This window comes from Papio anubis, chromosome X (genome assembly GCF_008728515.1).
Source record: "Papio anubis isolate 15944 chromosome X, Panubis1.0, whole genome shotgun sequence".
Classification (NCBI taxonomy): Eukaryota; Metazoa; Chordata; class Mammalia; order Primates; family Cercopithecidae; genus Papio; species Papio anubis.
In genome coordinates this window covers 33,946,923-33,971,852 of record NC_044996.1, presented here as the reverse complement: position 1 = coordinate 33,971,852, position 24,930 = coordinate 33,946,923, and the positions used below count along the sequence as shown (strand labels likewise).

The window sequence follows — 24,930 nt, the reverse complement described above, 5'->3', positions numbered from 1 at the left end:
TAAAAAATTATGTAACTCACAATGTATTTTTTCAGTCATTAATCACTGAACACTTACTATGTGTCAGACACTAAAGCCCTCTGAAGATGAAATGCTATGGAAATAGTAATAATAAAAAATTAAAATAGTAATAATAAAAAATTAAAAATGCAAGTGTTAATATTATTAATCTTTCAAGATACAGGTCAAATGACAGCACTCGATTTGCTATTCTCTTCTCTGCTTCTACACCTTGTACAAATATTTTTGTCCATGTTTGTGTACCTACCTACTGAGCTCCCTAAAGAGGTAGAGACCTTTGGGTTATTCATTTTTGTATTCTCGAGAGCCTAACATAGGGTTTTTGCTACAGATCAAGCAAGGGGTTAGTAAATGCTAGTTGAAATGAGGGAATTAACACAGTACTGCATCATTTAGTATTCAATTAAGAAGACAGTTGTCCAAACACTAAATTTCTTTCTTAAAAGTAGTTACTGTAATGTAGTTGCTGTCTTGTTATCCCAGAACTTGAATTACCATAAGAAGTTGTTAATTCATATTTGATTGTATGTATTCTATTTCAAGATGGGTTATCATCTAGCAAACAGTCTAATAGAGCAGATTCAAATTTGCAAAAGAAATGAAACCTGTATAGTCTCTAAAAGTTTGTAGGCCCTAGAAGTTCACATTGAATTTCGATGAAAACGACTCGCGTGCCTTCCATCCAATTGCTTGCGACTGCCTTACAGATCTTTCCCTTTCCTTTTTTCCCACCCTTTCGCCCTCCGGAAATAGCCGAACACACAAGAGCTTCCCAGTCTTCCTCCGCCCCCTTGCGGAAAGAGCCGAAGGCAGAGCACGGCTCCGAGGTGGAGCCGCCTCAAGCTCGGGCCCTTCCGGACCACCCCGGCCTGCGCTCGGAAGAGGAGGGCGCCTTTGACTTGAGCGCTTCGCCCCCGCGCTGTGCCCTCTGTCGGCGGCGTGGGGCAGCTGTAGCAGCGTTGGCGGCAGGAGGCGGCGGCCGCGTCGACGTCGACCCAGACTGGAGCGACGTTTAAAGAAGGGGCAGAATCGCCGGGGAGTGCGGCTTCTTCTTGTTGGGGGACTCCCAGTCTTCCGCGCGTCCCGAGGTGGAGGAGCGGCGGCGCCGCGAAGCAGGTGAGGACCCGGCCCCAATCCGGGAGGGGGCGAAGGAGCGCGCTTGCCTTCTCCGTCCCTGGGCCGCGCCTGCGTTTGCATTCGCCTCACTTGAACCAGGAAGCGGCAGAGTCGGAGGCTCTGCTCCTCCGGCTCTTTCTTTGTGTGGGCCGGGGAGTGAAGGAGGGGACGAGCCGCGAGGGCGGCGGCGCGGTCCCCTTCGCCGTTAGGGGCCGAGGGGCTGCCAGTGCCCTGGGTAGGCCCCGGGGCGTGGGGAGCCCATCACAGAGACCCACTTGGCTTTTCCCTCGCCCCTCTCCCTGCTTTTTTGTGCCTCTTTTACTCCCCCAGCCCCTACTTTGATTTAGAGCTTTTCTGCCGGGCCCATCCTCCCCTTCCGTCCCCTTCCCGGGGCACAACAATGCCGCCTGCTTCGCTTCATCCCCCCCCAACACCCCACCCTGCCTTTCACCACCTTCTACTTTCCCTGGTACCCCATATTCCTCCCGCCTTCACTCTGCTGTTTGTACCTCCATCTGTATTTGCAAGAAGCTTGCTTTGCACGTGAATTGGGGTTAAAAACCTCGGTTGCAGCTGGCAGGGTCCATATAGGGAAGAGGGAGGTGGAGGAAGGGAGATGAGGTTCAGCTGCCGCAGGGAGCCGCGTGTCGGTTTGTTTCACTCCCTCGCGGATGGCTTTTATCTTTTTTCCACCGTCACCAGCTCCTCCAAACCGGCCCTTGGTCAAGGGTTTCACAGTGATGTGGAATGGCTTTTCCACAGTCGAATAGCAGATCTTCGGGGTGGGTTCAGACCGACTTGTGCTGTCCCTGGGCCCACCCTGACGGGGAGGAGGGGGACACATAAACGAAACGAAACCGAGTCCCAGTGTCACCTGGACACGTACATTTGACGCATTCCCATATTGGAAGAACCCGTGTGCAACTGACAAAAATTGCGTGCCGTTTTCAGAAAACCTGTCTTTCCTCTTAAAATCGACTTCTGTCGAAATGCCCGTATTTCGGAAGCCCTGGTTTTTGGCAAACTGTCCAAAGGTCACCCTTTCTGATGATGAATACCTTTATGGTAACCTGAAATTCCTTGGTACTGTTAACATGCAACACCTTCTAATAATGTTTTAAATCTTTGATTTTTAGACTTTTTGCCTGCTGTTTGTTCTTAAGGTATCATTTTGAAAAATTTAGAAGGTATTTGAGACAGAATTGCCCTCCACGTGTATGTAACTTAAGCATTGTGACATCTATACCTTTTTGGTAACTTCAAAGGGAGAGAATATTAATAAAAATATTTCTTCACTAAAATTACTTGTCAACTAATTGTTAATATATAATATCCATGTATTAAAATATATCCATATATAATCATATGTATGGATATTATATGTATATTTAATATATGGATTTTTTTAAACTTTGGCCTCTTTGTTACTGGAAATATCTTCTGCAAAGTGCAAAAAATGATGTTTTGCTAGTGCTACACAACAATGCATTCTGAACATCATCCCCTTTTTCTAGCGTAATCTATTCCAGTAAGTTAATGTTTTCATTTTCACTAACTCATTTGGTGTGAAAAAGTTCTCATACCAATGCAAATAATTCTTTACCAACAAAAATGAAATGTTTCGTGTTTTCTTGGAAGTGGGCATTTAGAAATGGTAAACTTTCCTTTTCCTTTGTCATATTTTTTCATGATAGTGTCTGTTGACTTCACTTGGCACTGTTTAACATTCCACCTCTGGAAATTGTAAAGATGGAGAGATGAGGGGAAGGGACAAGGGGATGAAGAAAGAGGAAAGGGTAAGAAAGATGTTTAATAGTTTATCAAGATGAGGCACCCCAATTTAAATAACAGAAAAATAATGGGACGTTGGGAGGTAATAATTGTCAGTGTTTGTAAATGTCATTGGCTCCAGGGTGTAGATTCTGCATATATTCTTAAAGATTAGTTAAGAGTGTGAATTTCAGACACAGTATTGCACGCACTGAGCTTTCTGACATTTAAATCATTTACAGAGAAGTAACTTCTGTGTGTTCATGATGATTTTCCTTAATTTTGACAGTTAAAAATCAACTCTTACCTCTTCTTGGAGAGAAAACCCAAAATTGGGACTAAGAAAATTAATTCTAATCTTTAAAAATCACTTAGTGGAGATGCATGTATCTAATATTCAAAAGAAGGTGACTATGGAGATTACTGTTCAAGTCTCTATAACAGTGTAAAACTTGCTCAGCTCAGGAGCAAGCCATGAGATTTGACACTTGTTCCAAAAGCCAACCTGTATGAACAATTTCTGTAAAAGCCAAAAAATTATGCCAAACTTTGGTTAAAACTTGAATAAACTAATGATGCTGCAGCTTAAATTCTAAATGATAAGTACTTTTGTTTTTTCTCTCTAATCCTTTCCCATCCCCTCCTCTCTTTCTCTTAAAGGCATGGAGAGTAGAAAACTGATTTCTGCTACAGACATTCAGTACTCTGGCAGTCTGCTGAACTCCTTGAATGAGCAACGTGGCCATGGACTCTTTTGTGATGTTACCGTTATTGTGGAAGACCGAAAATTCCGGGCCCACAAGAATATTCTTTCAGCTTCTAGTACCTACTTCCATCAACTCTTCTCTGTTGCTGGGCAAGTTGTTGAACTGAGCTTTATAAGAGCAGAGATCTTTGCAGAAATTCTCAATTATATCTATAGTTCTAAAATTGTTCGTGTTAGATCAGATTTGCTTGATGAGTTAATTAAATCAGGGCAGTTATTAGGAGTGAAATTTATAGCAGAGCTTGGTGTCCCATTGTCACAGGTTAAAAGCATCTCAGGTACAGCTCAGGATGGTAATACTGAACCTTTACCTCCTGATTCTGGTGACAAGAACCTTGTAATACAGAAGTCAAAAGATGAAGCCCAAGATAACGGGGCTACTATAATGCCTATTATAACAGAGTCTTTTTCATTATCTGCCGAAGATTATGAAATGAAAAAGATCATTGTTACCGATTCTGATGATGATGATGATGATGATGTCATTTTTTGCTCCGAGATTCTGCCCACAAAGGAGACTTTGCCAAGTAATAACACAGTGGCACAGGTCCAGTCTAACCCAGGCCCTGTTGCTATTTCAGATGTTGCACCTAGTGCTAGCAATAACTCTCCCCCTTTAACAAATATCACACCTACTCAGAAACTTCCTACTCCTGTGAATCAGGCAACTCTGAGCCAAACACAAGGAAGTGAAAAATTGTTGGTATCTTCAGCTCCAACACATCTGACTCCTAATATTATTTTGTTAAATCAGACACCACTTTCTACACCACCAAATGTCAGTTCTTCACTTCCAAATCATATACCTTCTTCAATCAATTTACTTGTGCAGAATCAGCAGACACCAAACAGTGCTATTTTAACAGGAAACAAGGCCAATGAAGAGGAGGAGGAGGAAATTATAGATGATGATGATGACACTATTAGCTCCAGTCCTGACTCGGCCGTCAGTAATACATCTTTGGTCCCACAGGCTGATACCTCCCAAAATACCAGTTTTGATGGATCATTAATACAGAAGATGCAGATTCCTACACTTCTTCAAGAACCACTTTCCAATTCCTTAAAAATTTCAGATATAATTACTAGAAATACCAATGATCCAGGCTTAGGATCAAAACATCTAATGGAGGGTCAGAAGATCATTACTTTAGATACAGCTACTGAAATTGAAGGCTTATCGACTGGTTGCAAGGTTTATGCAAATATCGGTGAAGATACTTATGATATAGTGATCCCTGTCAAAGATGACCCTGATGAAGGGGAGGCCAGACTTGAGAATGAAATACCAAAAACGTCTGGCAGCGAGATGGCAAACAAACGTATGAAAGTAAAACATGATGATCACTATGAGTTAATAGTAGATGGAAGGGTCTATTATATCTGTATTGTATGCAAAAGGTCATATGTCTGTCTGACAAGCTTGCGGAGACATTTTAACATTCATTCTTGGGAGAAGAAGTATCCGTGCCGTTACTGTGAGAAGGTATTTCCTCTTGCAGAATATCGCACAAAGCATGAAATTCATCACACAGGGGAGCGAAGGTATCAGTGTTTGGCCTGTGGCAAATCTTTCATCAACTATCAGTTTATGTCTTCACATATAAAGTCAGTTCATAGTCAAGATCCTTCTGGGGACTCAAAGCTTTATCGTTTACATCCATGCAGGTCTTTACAAATTAGACAATATGCATATCTTTCCGATAGATCAAGCACTATGCCTGCAATGAAGGGTGATGGTATTGGGTATAAGGTTGACACTGGAAAAGAACCTCCAGTAGGGACCACTACATCTACTCAGAACAAGCCAATGACCTGGGAAGATATTTTTATTCAGCAGGAAAATGATTCAATTTTTAAACAAAATGTAACAGATGGCAGTACTGAGTTTGAATTTATAATACCAGAATCTTACTAAACTCCTTTGAAATACTAGAAAGTTGTGTTTTGGATGATGGGGCAGGGGTTTCAGAAGATCTGTAAAACAAGGTGCAAATAAGTTAATTTGATCTGCCACATTATCTGAAAGAAGTGTAGTGGGATTTTTGTTCATAATTTTTAGAAGCAAATTTTTCTGAAAGTTTTGACTAGAGGTGAGACCCCCTCCCCAAGTATCTGTTTATATAGTTAGTTTTCAGCTCATTTAAAAGGCAAAAATTAAAAGCTTGGAGAGATAGTTTTCTGAATAGAATTTGAAGCAGTCTGAATGTTCTTTGAAAATAACTGGAGTTATTAGCATACCCTAGTACGTCTTACAACTTTCCCCTTCCATGTTAGCACTTTACTGCTGAATTCTCAATTTTCTTAACATTGAGACAATAAATGTGTGTTTTGTCTTGTATATGGCTTAAAGAGTAAAGTTTTAGAGTTGTTCTGGAAAATGTCAGAATAAGTCTCTGCTTGGGTTGTGTAATCTGCTAGTCCAAGCGGACAGCAACCTCCTGCTACCCTCTCTCCATGAAAATAGCCATGCAGACAAGTCTCTCATCTGAAGAACAAATTAGATTTAGCTAATCAGAATTAATCCTTGCTTTCATTGCCATAGTCTGTAAAAGACTTTGGTGGCTAGACCACTTTATACCTTTGCAATGTGGTCTCTGGGGGCAAAAAACTAACGGAAAAAAAAAATCTCTGTAATGGCGGATAGGAGGAGATGAAAAGTTCTGTTGCATGTATTTTTAATTCTCTGGCTACCACATTGTAGAGAATGGAATGAAGATTTCCTTTTTGCTTCTTATGGTTAAAAATATTCCCATGAAAATTTTCAAATTTTGAATCTGAAAGCCACCAAATGAATCTTTATGTATAAATCCTTGTAAATGATAGATTCCATGGGTGAGACTTTACATATTTTGGGTGGGAGGCTACTGGCATATATTTTTAAATGTTCATATTATGTAGAATCTCCAATAGGAAGTCTTTATTTGAAATAGTTGAATCAGTGATCTAGTATTTTCCTTTCAGCAAGATTTGTTAGGTTTTTACCCCTTCTAAAATAAGTTTTATTCCATCTGCAAATTGCTGCAATATTATAGCAATCAGAAACTACATAAGGAATGTTATATAGGCTTGTCAGTTCCCATTTTTCTTGACAACAATAAATACCACTTTTCTTCTTTTTAAAATGACACATATTTAAACACTTAGAAAATAAAGTTAACACTTACTGAAGTGCTAGTACTAAACTGTGCTAGTACTAAAAGGAAGCAGGTTGGAACATACATATAGCCTAGCATTTATAACAGAATTGTTGAACGTCTGTAAATGATTTTTTGTTTTTTTGCAAAGGAAAAAATTGATACTGGAAAAGATTGTTGTGCATAGTTATTAGTCATTTGTAACCTTACTTAAGTATTTCTTAGTCCAACATAGATATTTTCTTTCTCCTTACCATGTATTTTAAAAAATAGCCTATTTCTTGACTTTGAACTTAAAGCTTTAATCATAATTTCTCATGTATACATCGTTCTTCTGATGGTAAGCTGGATTTGAAGGTAGTGGTTTCAGTGTTTCTTAAGTTGGTAGCTGAGGGTATCAGGCATCAGTACATGCAATAATACAAGAAAAAAAATCCTTTGCTTGCCAAGGGGTAGAGTGATGTGCATTTATCTGTTTTCTGTTCTGTAAGTCTAGACCTTCAAACCATTTGTAAACTAACCCCTGGGAAATTTGAAATTACCTTATAACTTAAGACTCCGTGATCTCTGGAATCACCATATCTGTTTCTTTTTTGTGTAGCTATTGATAACATCACTCTTTGACTATAGTGTGCACTCTGAAATGTTCTCAGTGAAAATTTGTTTGAGTTTCATTAATGCTATTTCACCAGTTAGACATAATTACTTCTACCAATGTGAATGATACGGGTGCCGGCAGAGCTTCCAGATCTTTCAGACTCAACTGCTAGGTCAATTAGTTTGTCATAATAAAACTTGGCAGTTTCTACAAGCCTATTATGACAAACCAGGAACTAATTCTATAATGGAAAACTATGTGTTCTGAATAATAGGGATGTAATTATTTGCTGCTGCTGTGCTCTGTAAATTCTGAATATGACATTTAAACTGTGCCTACTAAAGGTATCTTCTGGAGTTTTTTGGGAGGAGAGAAACTGGAAAATTAAATTGTATTTTTGCCAGAAGACTCTTACTTGCATGTGTCTCAGGGTCTTCAGTTTTTCTATAAGTTTCCATATCCAAAGTTCGCAGTTCATGTGAAATACTTCTTTGGGGCAGAAGTCCTTCATTCCTGGTATTTATTGGATTGGAAATCTGTAGCAAGATGCTGTTTAAAATTATCATGTGGTTTTTCTATCTTATACTTAGCTCTCTGGCTCTTGAACTTCCTTTTCGTCTTTGAAGTTAGCTTCAGATTTGCTCCTATGCTAAATTACCTGTAAATATTCTGGATAGGAACTACTTGAAATAGTAATTTGTTAAGAGATACGACAAAATAAAAATTCTTAAACTACAGAAATTTTAAAATGCCAAAACAATCTTGCAAGACTAACTTTAAAATATACTTTAAATGATTATTATGATTTTGGTGGTAACGATCCCCCACACACAACTACTATGAAGAAATAATGCCACATTTTTCCCCATTGTACCAGAAAGATAAAAAATGGTAAACATTGATCAAGGTATTTTGTATTGTCAAGGCATGCATATTCTAAAGAATTAAATGCTAACTTAACAGCACTGGCTTTCTGGCTGGTCAACCATATGAAACCTTGTTCATTCCTCCCAGTACTGTAATGTTCACACTTGTACAATCTTCCCTGTCATGACTTTAAGTTCTACTTTTCATTAACCATGGCCTGATATTAGTTCTTAGAGCTTCTTGTGGCAAAAATAAAATGATTTAATTCTGATGTTTGAGTGCGTGTTTTACAAGATTGTCTTTCAGAAATTATATGGGTTTTTACATTTTTCAATTTTTGCAGCAGGAGACTGGAGCTGTATTTCTGATGACAGCATGGCAGAATTTCCCATTAGGTTTTATATGTTGGTTAATCATGTCCCCTTTTATCTTGAACCCTAATAGTCAAAAGTGAGTCAACTGCTGTCAGTTGCTTTAGAGCATTTGCTGTACTTTTATAGCTACCTTGACACAAGTGGATAAGGAGGAGGATAGTTTTATTCATTTGAAACATCACAAAAGCAGTCTGAGTTTTCAACATGGCAGTGATACAGATTTTAAGCAACATCCAGTTTATACAGGTTCTGGATTAATATTTTAATGTTTCATGCCCAGTTCAATACTTTAAAGCAGAATTAGGAATAAAGCAGTAAATATTACAAAATGCAGTCAAGATACATATTGGAAATACAAATCCCTTCATTACAGCAAATGTTTTGCAAAAGAGTAAAGCAGAAAATAATTTTTCCAAGGTAACATGCACTTTATATAATTCAATGTAATAAAAGCTGCTGAAATTAAGTGTTACAAAATCTATACTGTTTCAGGTTATTTTGTAAAGTAAGAAAAATACATAGAAATGAGCCATAGAATCTTAACACTTTAAGAAATGTGATAAATGTAGGATATACTGTGTAATGGTGCCTTTAAAAAATTAAATATAGACATTAAAGCAAATGGTCAAGTGTAAATGGCAAAAAAATTCATTGAGTATTACAAGTTGGTATTTGTTTAGTAAGTCAATTGGGTATTAGTCTCTTTGAAATCCAGTAGAATTTTAATATGCTCAGAACTGTAAAAAATCATAGTAATTTTGTATAACACAAAAGGATTATAGTTTTTCAGATTCAAAATCTGGATAAGACAACATTCATGATGCTGAAAGTTAAACTGGATATCTTGCAAACATTTACTGTTAATAATGAGAGAGTGCACTTCTTGTGCCTTGATTCTTGATGGCTGGGTGTCTACAAGGTAGATGGGAGCACCAGCATTTGTCTGCTACCTCTAATCCATTAAGTTGGGAGGTAGCAATATTGGCCGGAAATTTTTCTAGTGTGTGTTCTGTGTTTGGTGAACTGTCTAATTAGGTACCGTCCCGTAGCCCCTGTATTTTTTACGTTATAAGGTTTAGGATTATCAATCTTACTTTAAATCAATTCTCAGGTTAACATAAGATCACAATGAAGGTGTTCATTCTGAAGGCATGGGTGCAAAAGTGTTTTAAACTTATCAGGTTGATGGTTTAAAGCTATGTGTAATTAAAAGAACTGTACAAATAATCTACCACGGTGTGCCAGATGGATTTTAAATCTACCATAACACTTAAGTATTTGTCAAGTTGGCTATGTTTGAGGTTTTGCAGACTTGAAGCGGCATTGTAACACTTTCATAATCTTGAATGCTGTCATGACTGGTCTCAACAGAAAAAAAGACCAGTAAGACCAGTGGTATTAAAATACAGTCTTTTGGGGTGGGGTGCAGGATACGTGCGGATTGCTGGGGTTAAGCACAATATTTGAAGATTAAATAGTCACAAAGATTAGTAACAATTCATATCACGACCCAAGAACCTAATTTATAACATTTTTAAACTCTTAATTACAACCATAAGATTTATATCTCCTGTAGCAAATGTATTTTGTAATAATGCAACATGTAGTAGAACCACTGTCTCCTAAGTGATCTACTTAAAGCATCTCACATGTTGCTGTGTATTTCAGTGTTTCTGGAACAATACATCCTGTTCCCCACTACTCAAGATGCAAGAATATTGCACTTTTCCCTTTAGGAGGTACCAATTACAAAAGCTGAGCTGAGTGATCACAACAGCCATTTTTACAATACTCACAGAGAAGAAAGGAGTAAGAGATATGGGCAGCCTTTTTCAACATCCAGACTCAAGCAAACAAAATCTTAGCCAGAACTCTCTGTATTGGAACTACTGTGTAGCCCCATCAGCTGGGAAATTGTCCTTAGGGACTGACTTTAGTGGTAGGGAAAGATAGGACCTATAAGCCGGGTGCTTCAACCTAGGTGCTGGGGTGGCAATCTGCCAAGGGCCTGAGGACAACACTTCTTTACATAAAGTGAAACAGATGGCAACCACACTTCTGCTGAATACAGAGGTGGAGCATAGGGTAATGCAGGTCCAAACACGACAAGCTTCTTGCTGGGCTGGCTCCCCAGCCTTGCTTAGAGAGTGTGAGCTGCCCTTCTTCTGTGCTGGGTTCAGCCTAGCCACCCCTGCTCTGCACTAATAATGAATAAGCTTCATCCCTATCTTTCCCTAGCCTGGCAGGCCATTGTAAAACTTTATGCATAAAAGTCACACTTTAAATTTTGTACCCTACACACTTCCACTGAAGCAGAAATACAAAAGCCACAATAATCTCAATAGCCAGCAGGCATTCCTCTTTAGGGACTGTAAGGTGGTGGCTTTTCAAAAGGTGGATAGTAGGGTGGAGAGTAACGGGGCGGTGCACTTGAGGACCACATGTAGCTGGGTGAGGGAGAGGCAGACTGGGGCTCATCAGAAAGTCCAGAGGGAGGGGAGGATGGAAAGACACTGGAATGCTGTGTGATAAAAAGAAAACGTTAGTTTAGGCAGTGAGTTTGCAATTCCCTGAACAGTCATTACTATTTAAAAATGAATATGGGCCAGAGCCTTTTTTTCTATTTGGAAGAACAGAGAGCTAAACCTCACAGAGTTAATGAGCATGAAACAGGTGGTTCTCTTAGTCACTCAGACTACAGCCACCTGCAGAAATATCTTGGAATCCTCCTCTGCAACCCCTTACAGTCCACATCCAATCAATCACCAAATCCTGTTGCTTCTACTTCTGTGTTGTCTCTTAAATCCATCACTACCTTTTCTACATTTATAACTCAAGCCTCCAATACCTTTCCCTTAAGCTATGGCAACAACATCCCAACTAGTCTTCAAAAAGGTAATTTTTGGCCTTGAGAACATTTAATGAGGTTAAGCCATTGATCCCTGGGAAAGTCTTTGCTAGAAGGGTATATCACAGAGAGGTAGTACAGTAGTCAGGAGCCCCTCTCATAGACAGGAAACTAAGGTCAGAGAGGTTAAATAGCTTGTTTGGACCTGGAGTCTTCTGACTCCAAGTCCAACATTTTCCACTCCACCTTAACTGCTGCCCTCTCATCCCCAAGTGCACAGTAGGCTGGAGAGCAAAGAGTAACAAAGGCATGGAGGTGAGAATGAGGAACAATGTGTCAGGTTGCAGAGACACTGAGTATTCAGTTTTACTTTGTGTTGTCTTACTTTGGGAAAGGTTGTTAGTCTTTGGGAAAGGAATGGAAATGAAGTTTTTAAAATATGCAGTGAATTGGCAAGAGTCATTTTCCCCTTTCTCTCCCTGGCCTATGTATATCCTTGACCCTAGTGAGTTCCCTGCTGAAGGAGAGTTGGCCTGTTGTGTTTGTTGCTGTATCCTCCAGAGCTCAGAACAGTACTTGCCATGTAATAGGTGCTCGATAAATCTTGAATGAGTGAATACAATTTCAGGAGCATAGTAGATGAACTTGGCATGCTTTTAAAAAATAAAACCTAGGCTGGGCGTGGTGGCTCAGGCCTGTAATCCCGGCACTTTGGGAGGCCGAGGTGGGTGGATCATCTGAGGTCAGGAGTTGGAGACCAGCCTGGCCAACATGGCAAAACCTCATCTCTACTAAAAATACAAAAATTAGCTGGGTGTGGTGGTGGGTGCCTGCAATCCCAGCTACTCAGGAGGCTGAGGCACGAGAATCGCTTGAACCTGGGAGGCAGAGGTTCCAGTGAGCCGAGATCATGCCACTGCACTCCAGTTTGGGTGACAGAGTGAGACTCCATCTCGAAAACAACAAATAAATACACAAACAAACCTATGTCCAGATTTCTAAGCCTTGCTTGAGGCACAGAAATATCTTCCTTACCACATAATGTTAAGACTGAGAAGAGATGATAGCTGCCATCATCCCCTGCCTCCCAAATCCCATCCATTATTTCACTCTGAGTGAAGAAATGGCAGCGTCATAGAACCTGGAGAGCCCTTAAAGGCAAAACAACCTGAGGCAGTGGACTCAAGACAATCTAGATTCTTTCCTAAAAACTCAATTTTTCTCCTCCCTCCAAGAAGACACCCTTTGTTAAAACATCAGTATAGTGATTTCCTGATTTTCCATCTTGTACCCTTCAAACTCTCCCTTCCTCCTCCTCTCCCTCCCTCCTGTTCTATTGCTTTCCTCAACTAAGAACTCTCTCTTCTTAACCAGAGAGGGGAACAAAAACCCACCAGGGCAAAGAATCTCTGTGCCTGGGCATGTGGCACTCACTGCCTCTCTAAATCCCACTACAGAGATGACATGAGAGGCAGCAGGCCAGTTTTAGGTGTTCCCAGCCACAGAAGGGAGAGGCAAGTTTCCTGAAGTGAAGCTAAAGGCAGTTCTGTCCTGAGAGGCATTAAAAGGCTTCTGTGGGCAGCAGCTGCTGTGGGTGGCAGTTGTACACTTCGATAATAAAAGGGGGTGGTACAACGGCCCTTGGGTTTTCACTTCTCAGTTTTGTGTTTGAGAAGTATGGGGGGGAGGGGGACATGATTCTCACTTCCCTTTGAGGATGCTGGGAGTCTTAAGGATAAAATTGAAGGGTTCCTGGCAGAGCTAGGGAGCTAACTGGCTGCAGTCCACACACCGTTGGGGTTTAGTGGGGGAAAAGGCCCACAGTACCACTGCATAGTTTCCTAGCAACAGGCAGGCACCTTGGGAAAGATTTGGCTTTGTCGCAACTGGGGAGTTGGCCTGGTGTATTCTGGTTCCTGCCTGAGAGTGTGACTTTAATAATGCTGTGGACAGCTCAGGAGAACAGAGCTTTGAATCCTTGTGCACCACCAAGCATAAAGAGCATCTAAACAGCCTACTGCTGGGCCTAGTCAGCTCCAGCTTTCTGAGCTGCTTCTTAGAGGCTGGGGTGACCAACAGGCTGATGGTGCTCAAAGAGGAGCACCACCCTTTGAGGGACACAAATGGCTTTCCTCTTCCACCTTAGCCTGCCTCCTGCCTGCCTGATGGCTGACCCACACTCTTCAAGATCAATGTGCATTTCCATCAGGGCATGCTTCTCTCTTCAGGAACCTTGTGGGACAGTGACTTCACAAAGAGCCCGGGAACTGGCTGGTGATAATTACTAAAGACGCTGTATCCCAAGGGTAAAATCCAGCATCTGTTGGTACTGTGCATTCCCTCTCTGTTCTGCCCCCGGAAGCAAAGCTTGAACAGATGGAGAGAAGAGTGGATAAAAGAAAGATTTTTTAAAAAGGGGTGAGTCAGGAACAAGGGAAAGGAGGGGAAGAAAGGAAAGACTTGACAGCGGGGCGTAGGGCGGGTGGTGGGGGGATGAAAAAGTTGAGTGACAGCAACAACAGCTTTCTAAGGCTCTCAGCAACCTATGCCATAAACTGTACACTCCTAGGATCAAAGCAATCCTTTTATTAAATGGGCCCAATTTATAATGAGTAACTTTTAGTGGCTAGGGTGAAACCTAGTGTACCCTCGTGATTTAATAAAGAAAAACAGAGGCACTTTTGAATTGCATAGGTTGAGACTTTTGTTTTAAGCTTAAACTTGGCAGGTCACCAAATGGATGGGAAAGGGACCATTCCATGGTTAGAGTAAAGTAGGGGTACTGGCCCAGTATGCCAGACTGGGAAATATTGCTGGGAACCTTGAGGGGTTTATAAATAGCTGGGTTTAATTTCCCAGCAGAAGTAAAAACTGATGCTTTGTACCCTACAGATTTTGGACTACTTGGCTAAAGCTGAAGGGCTGGTGGGTAAATAGTGTAAAGGACAAGAGAAATGAGTGTTGGTAGATGAGCAAGGAGGCAAAGATAGTCTCAGCTTATATCCTTCCTGCTTTGGAGTATGGGGAGTTCCTGAGAATCAAGGACACCCTGGAGCCCAGTGCTTGAAAGAATCCAGTTTCTCTAAGCTCAGCACTCAAAACTTCCTCAGGGCCAGCTGATCAGACCCAAATCCTTGCTCATGTCTGACCACAAGAAGTGTTTCCCAAGCTGCCTCACTGGACAGCTACCCAATAAGGGTATGACTTTGAGGGGTTAAAACAAAACATTATAAGTCTTTTTTCCTCATCCTTCTATTAGCCTCAGGGTCAAAAGGAAGTTGAAATCACCAAACCCAAAGTCACAGAAATAGTCCTACTTGGAAATAACCAAAATGGGAAGTCGTTCAGAAGAAAGTCTAGAAAGGTCCATTTTCTGACTGTAACAGGTCATTTTACAATGAGAAGTGCATGAGGGAGCTCTGGCCTTTTGGGGGTGGGTCTGTGCTTCAGGTGGTTTTATTGTCAGATCTGGAGTGCATTTGCTGACTGCTTTTTATTTATCTGGGAATATAAGCAGATGTTTCTTGGCCTCTTGACTTTTTTTTTTTTTTTTTTTTTTTTTTTTTGAGACGGAGTTTCTCTCTTGTTGCCCAGGCTGGAGTGCAGTGGTGTGATCTCGGCTCACCGCAACCGCCACCTCCTGGGTTCAAGTGATTCTCCTGCCTCAGCCTCCCGAGTAGCTGTGATTACAGGCATGCGCCACCATGCCTATCTAATTTTGTATTTTTAGTAGAGATGGGGTTTCTCTATGTCGGTCAGGCTGATCTCGAACTCCCGACCTCAGGTGATCCGCCCGCCTTGGCCTCCCAGAATGCTGGGATTACAGGCATGAGCCACCGCGCCTGGCTGACTTTCTTGTGTAAAGAATGGTATTTTCGCCTATGAAACTATAAGGGAATGAAACTTGGTGAGCAAAATAAAGCTAAACTAAAATACTAAAATGAAACCATTTAAATCCTAGAGAGAAATCACTTAAAATCTTACCCCCTCAAGACCTAGGCTATACAATTATAAGGTCTTCGAACAGGAAATACTAAAGACATCTTGAGCCTAGGGAAAGAAGTGGGAGACATATAAAAAGTGTCCAAGCAGCCCCTGAATTCCCCCCGAGGAATGCATGAAGGAAGGGCATCCTTTTTCAGTGGGGATCAATTTAATAATTTAATAATAAAGAGTAAAGAGACCCTTTCTGAGGACCATGAGTAGGAAGCCCACGATTTAAACCAGTAGAAAGTATAAATATCCCAAAATTAACTGGGGAAAAGATCTGTGCTCCAATTAGATTCACAACTTCAAAAATTCCCCAACCCAATCTCTGGAATCAGACAGTCCTAGATATAAATCCTTGCTCTTTCACTTACCACCTCTGTGACTTTGGTGAAGTCACTTAATCTCTCCATGATTCAGTCATCTTATCTTAAAAATGGCAATTACAAGAGTACTTCTCTCAAAGAGGTAAATGACTGAATAATGATATAGGTAAAGCACTTAGTACAATGCTTAGTACATAGTAAGTACTCAGTGAATAGTAGCTGTTATTAAAAAGTAAGGGTGGGCCAGGTGTGGTGGCTCATGCCTGTAATCCCAGCACTTTGGGAGGCCGAAGTGGGTGAATCACGAGGTCAGGAGTTCGAGACCAGCTTGACCAACATGGTGAAACCCTGTTTCTACAAAAGCTACAAAAAAATGAAATAGCCAGGTGTGGTGGCGCATGCCTGTAATCCCAGCTACTTGGGAGGCTGAGGCAGGAGAATTGCTTGACCCCAGGAGGTGGAGGTTGCAGTGAGCCGAGACTGTGCCATTGCACTCCAGCCTGGGCGACAGGGCGAGACTCTGTCTCAAAAAAAAAAAAAAAAAAAAAAAAAAAATGGAGAGGCTTCTACAATCCCTGAAGTCCCTGCTACTAGGTTTGGACTAAGTGGCTAAATCTGGATCCCTTCTTTGGGTTAGGTATATGGTTTCCATAGCATTCTGGGTAATGTTTTCTTTACTTTTTGTCCCCACTGCTGTCCCCTGACCACCAACCCCCAAGTCCCTAGACTAATGCAGGGGCTGTCTCATTTAATTTCTATTTCCACAGGTCCTGGCTCAATATGTGGCACATGGAACACAGAGTAAACATTCATTGAACTGAAACCAACAATCCAAGTCACTGCTGGCATTCTCAATCTTGCTTTCATTTCTGGGGTAGGACTTGAATGAGGAATGATGGCTCCATACCCAAAAGAGAGGTTTCCTATCTTATAATTTGTGGTAACCATCACCTGATGTATTATTGTCCCTACTTAAAGGGTTCATTATAAAGTGCAAATCCCTGAAATCAATGTAATTTACTTTGATATAAAAGTAGAGGAGGCCTCTTGGGCTAGACCCATGTGTGGCTCCTCTATTTCAGGATGACTTTTTATTATAGGGACCCCAAGAGAATGATGACCCTCCTTGTTTTAGCTTCAACATCCCTGCATTCTTTTAAAGAATTCCTTGTTGCCTCAGTCACTAATGAAATTATTCCCTTCTTGAACATATTTTTGTTTTCCAATCTATACCACCAATTTGGGTAACAAGTTACCTGGGTTGTCTACCTGTGTACACAGTAGGCTTTAGAACGAATTTTATCATTTTATTTCTAAGCTTTAACCCATTTATGCCTAGTGTCCCATTACTGGAACACTAAGCTTGTGGGAGTTATTTATATCCTCCTGCTCAAGGTCATCGCCAAAGTCTGATTTATCACACAAAAAAGTCTGCAACCTCTGGCATAAATGGGTTAATGGATACCTTTTTGAACTAGTACTATATTTTATACAAGTGAAAAAGTGCATGTTCACACTATATGTATTATTGTTGCATTATAGAACCACAGACCTCTCTGAACGGTATCTAAACCAAACACAACAACACTTTATTCAACTTAATCAGATTTTTAAAGTTTCAATTATTTTGCCAAACTGAAGTTGCAATTAGGTTGCCCAACGGCTTAGTATTGCCAAACTGGCTGGTTAATTGCAGTACCCCCAGATAGTCATAATCTTATGTCCCCATGGAACATTCATGGTCTCTTGATCAATAGAAGCAAATTTATTATGAGTTTCACTTCCTTAAAAGGTATTTCCTTCGGTCACTAAAGTTTGAATTAACTAGATTTTAGTGTGACCTCGCTCTTCTGTGGTCAAGGGTTTATAATCATTGTACATACCTAAAGGACCATTTCACTTGTTTGCCCAAAGCGTCTAGTTCAGTGTTCTGCATACAATGAATTCCTTTTAACTAAGTGCCTTTTTTTGGTTCTGTTTTTCAACTAGTAGTCACAGTTCAAAAGGAAAAGGGGAAAGTGCAAATTTGGTAACACTGTTTCTGACCTACGTGATAACAGGGCAAAAGGGGAGGGGTGTTATAAAAATACTCTGTGTATTGCTCTGTGTAGTCCTAGTTAGGAAGCCTGGAGAAAAAGAGTGGGACATCTTCCTCATTACAGGTTTGATTCAAACCCTTGTGTGGCTCAGAATGCCCTTGTATTAAGTAGCAGGATTAGGCCTCTCCCCATATCAGATGAATGGAAAAAGCCACTGTTGCACAGGAGTCCATGGTAGCGTACAAATGAGCTGCCATTTCCCAACTAGCTTATCTTCTCCTTGGTGTGGTTCAAGGCAATTTGGGATACCTTGATCCTACCTCCCTCTCTCCCCTTTTCTTCCATCTCTCTGTTTCTTCTCTTGGGCAGTTCCCACCCGCCCATCTCTGCCATCATTGCCTGCCTACATAGTCCTTAAGCTAGCATCCACAGGCTTCTGGCCATTAGGGAGATGCATGGCTACCTCATACATATGCAGACAATGGAAAGGTTCCGTAATTGAATTTAGGGAGAGAACAAGAGAGCATGAGTGAGAGCAAGGGTAATAGAGAGTTCTTTTTCTCCCAAAACATACCTGAAAGTCATAAGCAGAATATGGTGGCAGGTGAGGAGGGCTATGGTAGTAGGTATTGTAGGATGTCACTTGGGGATGAGCATAGTAAGAAACTGTTGGATGGGTATTTTCAACAGAGCAGTTCAGTGCTGGGAGAGTTGGGTTCTGTAGAAAAACACAAATTAGAAACAACATAAACAGTCGTCACTAGGAGAATGGTTAAATAAACTTGGTACATCTATACTATGGAATACTATGCAGCTATTGATAAACAATGATGTGGACCTATTTAGAGAAAGTTGTCCAGGATATATTTTTATGGTTTAAAAGCCATTATGTTATATTAATATAGCATGATTTCAATTTATGCTTTAAAAAAAGACCCCCAAAATTATACATGTATGTACGTTTGTAAGTGCAAAGAAATTAACCTGGAAAGATGCATAGCAAACTGTTAACTGTGATTTATCTCTGGGGAGAGTAGTAGAATTAGGAGGTATATAGGGATTCTTAATTTTCTGCTATATATGTCAAAGTGTTTACAACTAATTTGTATTGTGTCATTTTCCCCAAACTTTTTAACTTGAAACATTTAAACCTATAGAAAAGTTGAAATTATTTGTGTGATTTTAAAAAACAAGAATTAAAAAGAAAAAAATAAGACTCAAAATGCAAAACATCAAATAGACAAGGCTGAACAAGCTAGTGTTCTTGCTGTGACAGAGTGCGTTCAATCACAAAGAGTTTGTAAAAGTTGTAAGGATTCTTAGAGATCCCAACCTTGCTAAGGGGCTCTCCTGAAGACATTTCTCATCAGCCCTGTAGAGTAGAGGCAAAATTCTAGCAGTGCACAGAAGCCATGAAAGACCAAGAAGAATATATTGATCCCCCCCTTTTTTTTTGGCAAATAAAATGATGCAGACATAATTTTTTTTTTTTTTTTTTTTTGAGACAGAGTCTTGCTCTGTCGCCCAGGCTGGAGTGCAGTGGCCGGATCTTGGCTCACTGCAAGCTCCGCCTCCCGGGTTCACGCCATTCTCCTGCCTCAGCCTCCCGAGTAGCTGGGACTACAGGCGCCCGCCACCTCGCCTTTTCACAACATGGTGGTGTGTGTAACCCTTTATGGGTTAAAAATAATCTTGTCCAGAATGGAGGCCCTGTTCTCATCAGAGCCAAAGCACTGCTAAAGGAAGTTACCATTACTCATTAGTTCCCAAGTAGGACTGCTTTGTGCCACATGGGTTAAGGTGTGGGGTAAATGTTTTTTCCATCTTCCATGTCATTGATACCTCCTCCATTCATGTGTATAATTGACAGATGTCTGAAAAAATCAGTGTGTCTTCCTTCTGGAACATATCTACAGCACATTAACAGAGAAGCAGAAGCTTCCTCTCAAGTGATGAAAATGTGTAGGCAGGCTTTGGCAGTCACAAAGGCAACCATTTTAGGGTGTTGGCAGGGGGAAACTCCCTTCCAGCAAGTTTCAACACAGTTCTGTTGCTCTCTTCCTTGGAGTGGGTTACTGTTTACATCTCTAGGAGGTTTGAAGAGCTACAAACCTCAGTCATTATAATGCAGCTCACAGACAGCCAGATAAATGTTTGTTAGCCTCTTTAATGTGTGGGAGAGGGCTGAGATCTTGATCATTCCAAGGGCTGGCTTGCTTTATAGAGGAGAGCACTCAGAAATGCCCTTACCTCTCCACCAGAATTCTGAAAAGGAATTCTATCCCTCGGGAAGTACCAGAAATCATGTTCCCTTGGCATTCTATCCATTAAAAACACACCCTCCAGCTCTTGCAAAATGAAACCAGCTCTTCTATCTAAATGAATTAAGCCTAACTGCGGAGAAACAATCATGCAATGTAAACTATATAAAAGTTTTTGTGTGTTCAGCAAGGCCAAGGGTCTAGACAATATTTGAAAGGAAGTTGACTATTATAGAGAAGGCAACACGGAAAAAACATGAGAGTAAGATTAAATGGGTATAGGAAAGTCTCTGAAGAGAAGAGAGTCGGGGGTAGAGGATATAGAGAAAATGGACAAGCCAACAAGAGAAGGAAGAAGAGGGAGGGGAATGGAGTGAAAACTTGGTCAGGGATGGGGCAAAAGAGATGGCCCAAAATAGTGGTCTGGTTATATTTTAAATCAATAAATCTGATTTTACAATAAATGTGGGCCCTGTTTCTATTTGTGTGCACATATAGGAGTGTGTGTTTGTGTGTGTGTGTGTATGTGTATTTCTGTTAGAATTCTGGGACTTACATTGTGAGACAACCCCCGCCCCCCCCCCCCCCGCCATTATTGATCAGTAGCATTCTGAGCTCCAGTAACACAAAAGGTTACTAGGTAGCACAGGAAATGGTGAAAGCAATCTTGCCTGGACAAAACTGAGTCTATTCTGAAACAATGATTGTGGACTTTGGAAAGAATGCTACTTTTTTTCCCTCTCCAGTTTACTCTAAACCAGCGATACCAATTAGGAGAAAATGGAAAGATATATTCACTTTTTAAAAATGTGTCTCAAATCCTCATATCTTTGGTCAACAAACTCTTCTTCAAACATTTATTTAAGATCTTTTTCACCAAGCACCTCTTGTCAGGGTTCCTTTCATGATCCCACAGCTTTGGAAATGGTGGTTCCTAGCTGATTCCATTGAAGGCTGCCAGCTCACAGCCCCTGTCCTCACTCTCTGGAAATGGCTTTCATCAGCTAGCACCCCTGAGCCTCCCTGCAGACCCGGGGGACTCTACTCAGGGAGAGGCACATCACAAGTCACCAACCACACTTGGATGTAGGCCAAGGATTGTACTTAGGCTCACCTGAATGATGTTCCTGAACTTTTTACACCATGGTCTTATTTTAATAGAGTGATCTAGGCAATGATTCCTCCTTGGTATCCTTATCTATGCCCCCACTGGTGTTCTCTAATCTCTTGAATCAAAGATCCTCTCCCGGGATCTTTGCTTTCATTTTTTTTCTGCCCTGGTCATTGATAGAGTTCCCAGGATTTACATTTGATAATGCTCAGTACTTCTCTTGCTCTCCTTCCGTACTGTGAAAGAAGCTCCCAACAGGTGAAAACAACTTGCTTTTAATTTTTAAATTAAATCAACTAAACAAAGGAGATAATATCTGTTAAAACACTCATAGAACCAGAAAGGGCTATCTAAATGTTAGTCAGGGGCAGCTGGGATGGAATAGAAAGAGCAAAGTCTCTGGCATTTGACAAATCTGGGCTCCAGTCCCAGTTCTGCTACTCGGCTCTGGGCAAGTCACTTGACCCCTCTTGGCCTGTTTCCTCACCTGTTAAACAGAGACCTACCTCACAAGGTAGTAATAGTGAAGATTAATTGTGCAAAAGCACTCTGTAGAGGGTTAGGGGCCATTATTGCCCCTATCAGGACAGACCATCAGCAAACCCGTTTTTTCCTCAGGAGATCAAAGATAACAGTGAAATTAAGAATGCAGAAACAAATCTATATATCTGCAGTTAATTGATTTTTGACAAGGTTGCTAGGACCATAAAGTAGGGAAAGAGCAGTCTCTTCAACAGATGTGCTGGGAAAACTGGATATCCACATGAAAAAGAATGAAATTGGACCCCTACCTTATACTAGATATAAAAGTTAAATCAAAATGTGTCAAAGCCCTAAATGTAACACCTAAAACTATAAAATTCTTAGACAAAAATGTGGAAATCATGACCTTGGGCTTGGCAATAGATTCTTAGATATAATACTAAAAGCATAAGCAACAAAATAAAATATAGATAAATGACACTTCATCAAAATTAAAAACTTTTGTGCATCAAAGGCCATTATCAAGAAAGTGAAAAGACAACTCACAGAATGGGAGGAAATACTTGCAAATCACATATTTGATAATGGTCTAGTATCCGCTATTTATGAAGAACTCTTTCAACTCAACAACAACAAAACATTTAAAAATGGGCAGGATTCTTGGTGAGTGGCCAGGTCCCAGCTACAGCAGGGGAGTGGAGGGTGTGGGATGCTGGGGGTGCCCAGCTCTGAAGCTCAGTGTGGGGCCCAAGACTGGGGCCCCCAGCCCTTACAGCTGCTCCATGGGGAGCCCTGTCTGCACCCAGGGCCCTGAGCATTTGCTGAGGCATCTGGCTTGTTGAGGCGGGGGTCCCCAGGTCGGAATCCATGGAGGGCTCTGGGCACCTCTTTCAGTACTGATGGTGCCTCTGGGGAGCATGAGGACCCTGCAGCCCAGGCCTTGTCCTTAGGGTGTGGGAAACTGAAGGTCCCATTGACTGAGGTTGGCTTTTACGCACTTGATGCACTGATATGGTTTGGATTTGTGTCCCCACCCAAATCTCCTCTTGAATTGTAATCCCTGTAATCCCCAGGTGTTGAGGGAGAGACCTGGTGGGAGGTGATTGGATCATAGGGGTGGTTCCCCATGATGCTGTTCTCATGATAGTGAGTGAGTTCTCAAGAGATCTGATGGTTTTATAAGGGGCTCTTCCTCCTTTGCTTCCTTCACATGCACTCTTGCCTGTTGCCATGTAAGATGTGCCTGCTTCCCCTTCTGCTATGGTTGTAAGTTTCTTGAGGCCTCCTCAGTCATGCAGAGCTGAGTCAGTTAAACCTCTTTTCTTTATCAATTACCCAGTCTTGGGCAGTTTTTTTTTTTTTGACGGAGTCTCACTCTATTGCCCAGGCTGGAGTGCAATGGTGCGATCTCGGCTCACTGCAACCTCCGCCTCCCAGGTTCAAGTGATTCTCCTGCCTCAGCCTCCCGAGTAGCTGGGATTACAGGCATGCACCACCACACCTGGCTAATTTTTGTATTTTTAGTAGAGACAGCGCTTCATCATGTTGGTCAGGATAGTCTCAAACTCCTGACCTCGTGATCCGCTCACCTCAGGCTCCTAAAGTGCTGGGATTACAGGTGTGAGCCACTGCACCCGGTCGGGCAGTTCTTTATAGCAGTGTGAGAATGGACTAATACATGCACTTTACCTGGGTTATCACATCAGCCCTCACAAGTCCACAGGTAGGTGCTACTAGTACTGTTGTTTATAGGCTGCAGAAAATTTCAATGCTACTTTTGAAGATCAACAAAAGGTAAACAAATTTGCAAGGAATATGAGTAGGATAACAGAGCTGAAGGAAGAAACAGAAGTAAAAAGGAAACAACTCCACAATTTAGAAGATGTTTGCAATGACATCATGCTTGCAGATGATGACTGCTTAATGATACCTTATCAAATTGGTGATGTTTTCATTAGCCATTCTCAAGATGAAGCACAAGAAATGTTAGAAGAAGCAAAGAAAAATTGGCAAGAAGAAACTGATGCCTTAGAATCCACAGTGGTACCAATTCAGAGAGTGTTAGCAGATTTGAAACTTCAGTTATATACAAAATTTGGGGGTAACATAAACCTTGAAGCTGATGAAAATTAAACATTTTATAATACTTTAAAATTTTGTTTAACAAACTATAATATTGTTTGGAAAATAGAAAAAAATGGGCAAAGAACTTGAATAGATATTTCTCCAAAGGAGATATACATACAAATTGCACACAAACATATAAAAAGATGCCCAACATCACTGGTCAGCAGGGAGGTGCAAATCAGAACCACAACAAGATACCACTTTGCGCCCACTAGAATGTTTATAATTTTTTTCAAGAAAATGTTGGTGAGGATGTGGAGAAATTGGAACCCTCACACACTGCAGGTAGGAACGTAAAATGACACAGCTGCCATGGAAAACAGTTTGGCAGCTCCTCAAAAAGTTAAACATAGAATTACCAAAAGACCCAGCAATTCCACCCATAGGTGGGAAAAGAATTAAAGCAGGCAATCAAACAAGTACTTGTACATGATTGTTCATGGCAGCACTATTTCCGGTAGCTAAAATGTGAAAACAACCCAAATGTACATCGATGGATAAAAAACTAAATAAAATGTGGTCTATCCATACAATGGAATATTATTCAGCCATAAAAAGAAATGAAGCACTGATATATGCTACAAGGTAGATGAATCTTAAAAATAAAAATTATGATAAGTGAAAGGAGCCAGACCCAGAAGTTCAAATATTGCATGATTCCATTTATAGAAAATACCTGTGATAGGTAAATCCATAGGGACAGAAAGCAGATTAGGGGTTGCTGGGGGCTCAGGGAAGGGGCAACAAGAAGTGACTCTTTAATGGGTACAGGTTTCAGGTAATGAAAAAGTTCTAGAACTAGACAGAAATGATGATTGCACAACATTGTGAGTGTACTAAATGCCACTGAATTGTACACTTTGAAGTGATCAATTTTATGTTTGTGACTTCCACCTCAATTTTTTAAAAGGGGCACAGTGAGGGAAAACAGGGGACTAAAGCTAAGGCTAAAAGCTTGGCAGGGTTGTATTCCTTAGCTTATCACCTTCCTACTCCTCCCTTCTTTCCAACTTCCAGAAATTTCTTGAAAGTGTCCATCTAGCCACTCTCCCTGTCTTCCTCAGATGCCCTTTGCCTTCAAAATCCAATTTTTTCCATC

General features: G+C 41.0%; 3 protein-coding genes across 6 annotated transcripts in view; 2 read left to right on the top strand and 1 right to left on the bottom strand.

Annotated features, from left to right (window-relative positions):
* The first annotated feature begins 911 nt into the window (after positions 1–911).
* Positions 912–8,546, top strand: ZBTB33 (zinc finger and BTB domain containing 33). 2 transcript variants are annotated; one of them, XM_031660682.1, is made up of 3 exons: positions 972–1,137; positions 2,832–2,933; positions 3,568–8,546. In XM_031660682.1, the coding sequence occupies exon 3, from the start codon at positions 3,570–3,572 to the stop codon at positions 5,589–5,591; it is 2,022 nt and encodes a 673-aa protein (XP_031516542.1). In that variant the 5' UTR covers positions 972–1,137; positions 2,832–2,933; positions 3,568–3,569; the 3' UTR covers positions 5,592–8,546. The 2 variants fall into 2 exon arrangements, with proteins under 2 accessions (XP_003918265.2, XP_031516542.1); XM_003918216.3 differs by lacking the exon at positions 2,832–2,933 and having other exon boundaries at positions 912–1,137.
* A 248-nt stretch (positions 8,547–8,794) lies between these two features.
* Positions 8,795–24,930, bottom strand: part of TMEM255A (transmembrane protein 255A) — a 52,402-nt gene continuing 36,266 nt past the window's right edge. For all 3 annotated transcript variants that reach the window (XM_003918218.3, XM_003918217.3, XM_031660683.1), the window contains 2 exons: positions 18,424–18,567; positions 8,795–11,170 (listed from right to left, as the gene is read on the bottom strand). In XM_003918218.3, the coding sequence (XP_003918267.1) occupies positions 11,012–11,170; positions 18,424–18,567 (303 nt within the window). In that variant the 3' untranslated portion in view covers positions 8,795–11,011. The remainder of the gene's footprint in view (positions 11,171–18,423; positions 18,568–24,930) is intronic.
* On the top strand, positions 20,367–23,837 carry LOC108583657 (prefoldin subunit 4-like). The gene is made up of 3 exons (XM_017953783.3): positions 20,367–20,494; positions 22,599–22,686; positions 23,457–23,837. The coding sequence occupies exons 1-3, from the start codon at positions 20,367–20,369 to the stop codon at positions 23,835–23,837; spliced, it is 597 nt and encodes a 198-aa protein (XP_017809272.1).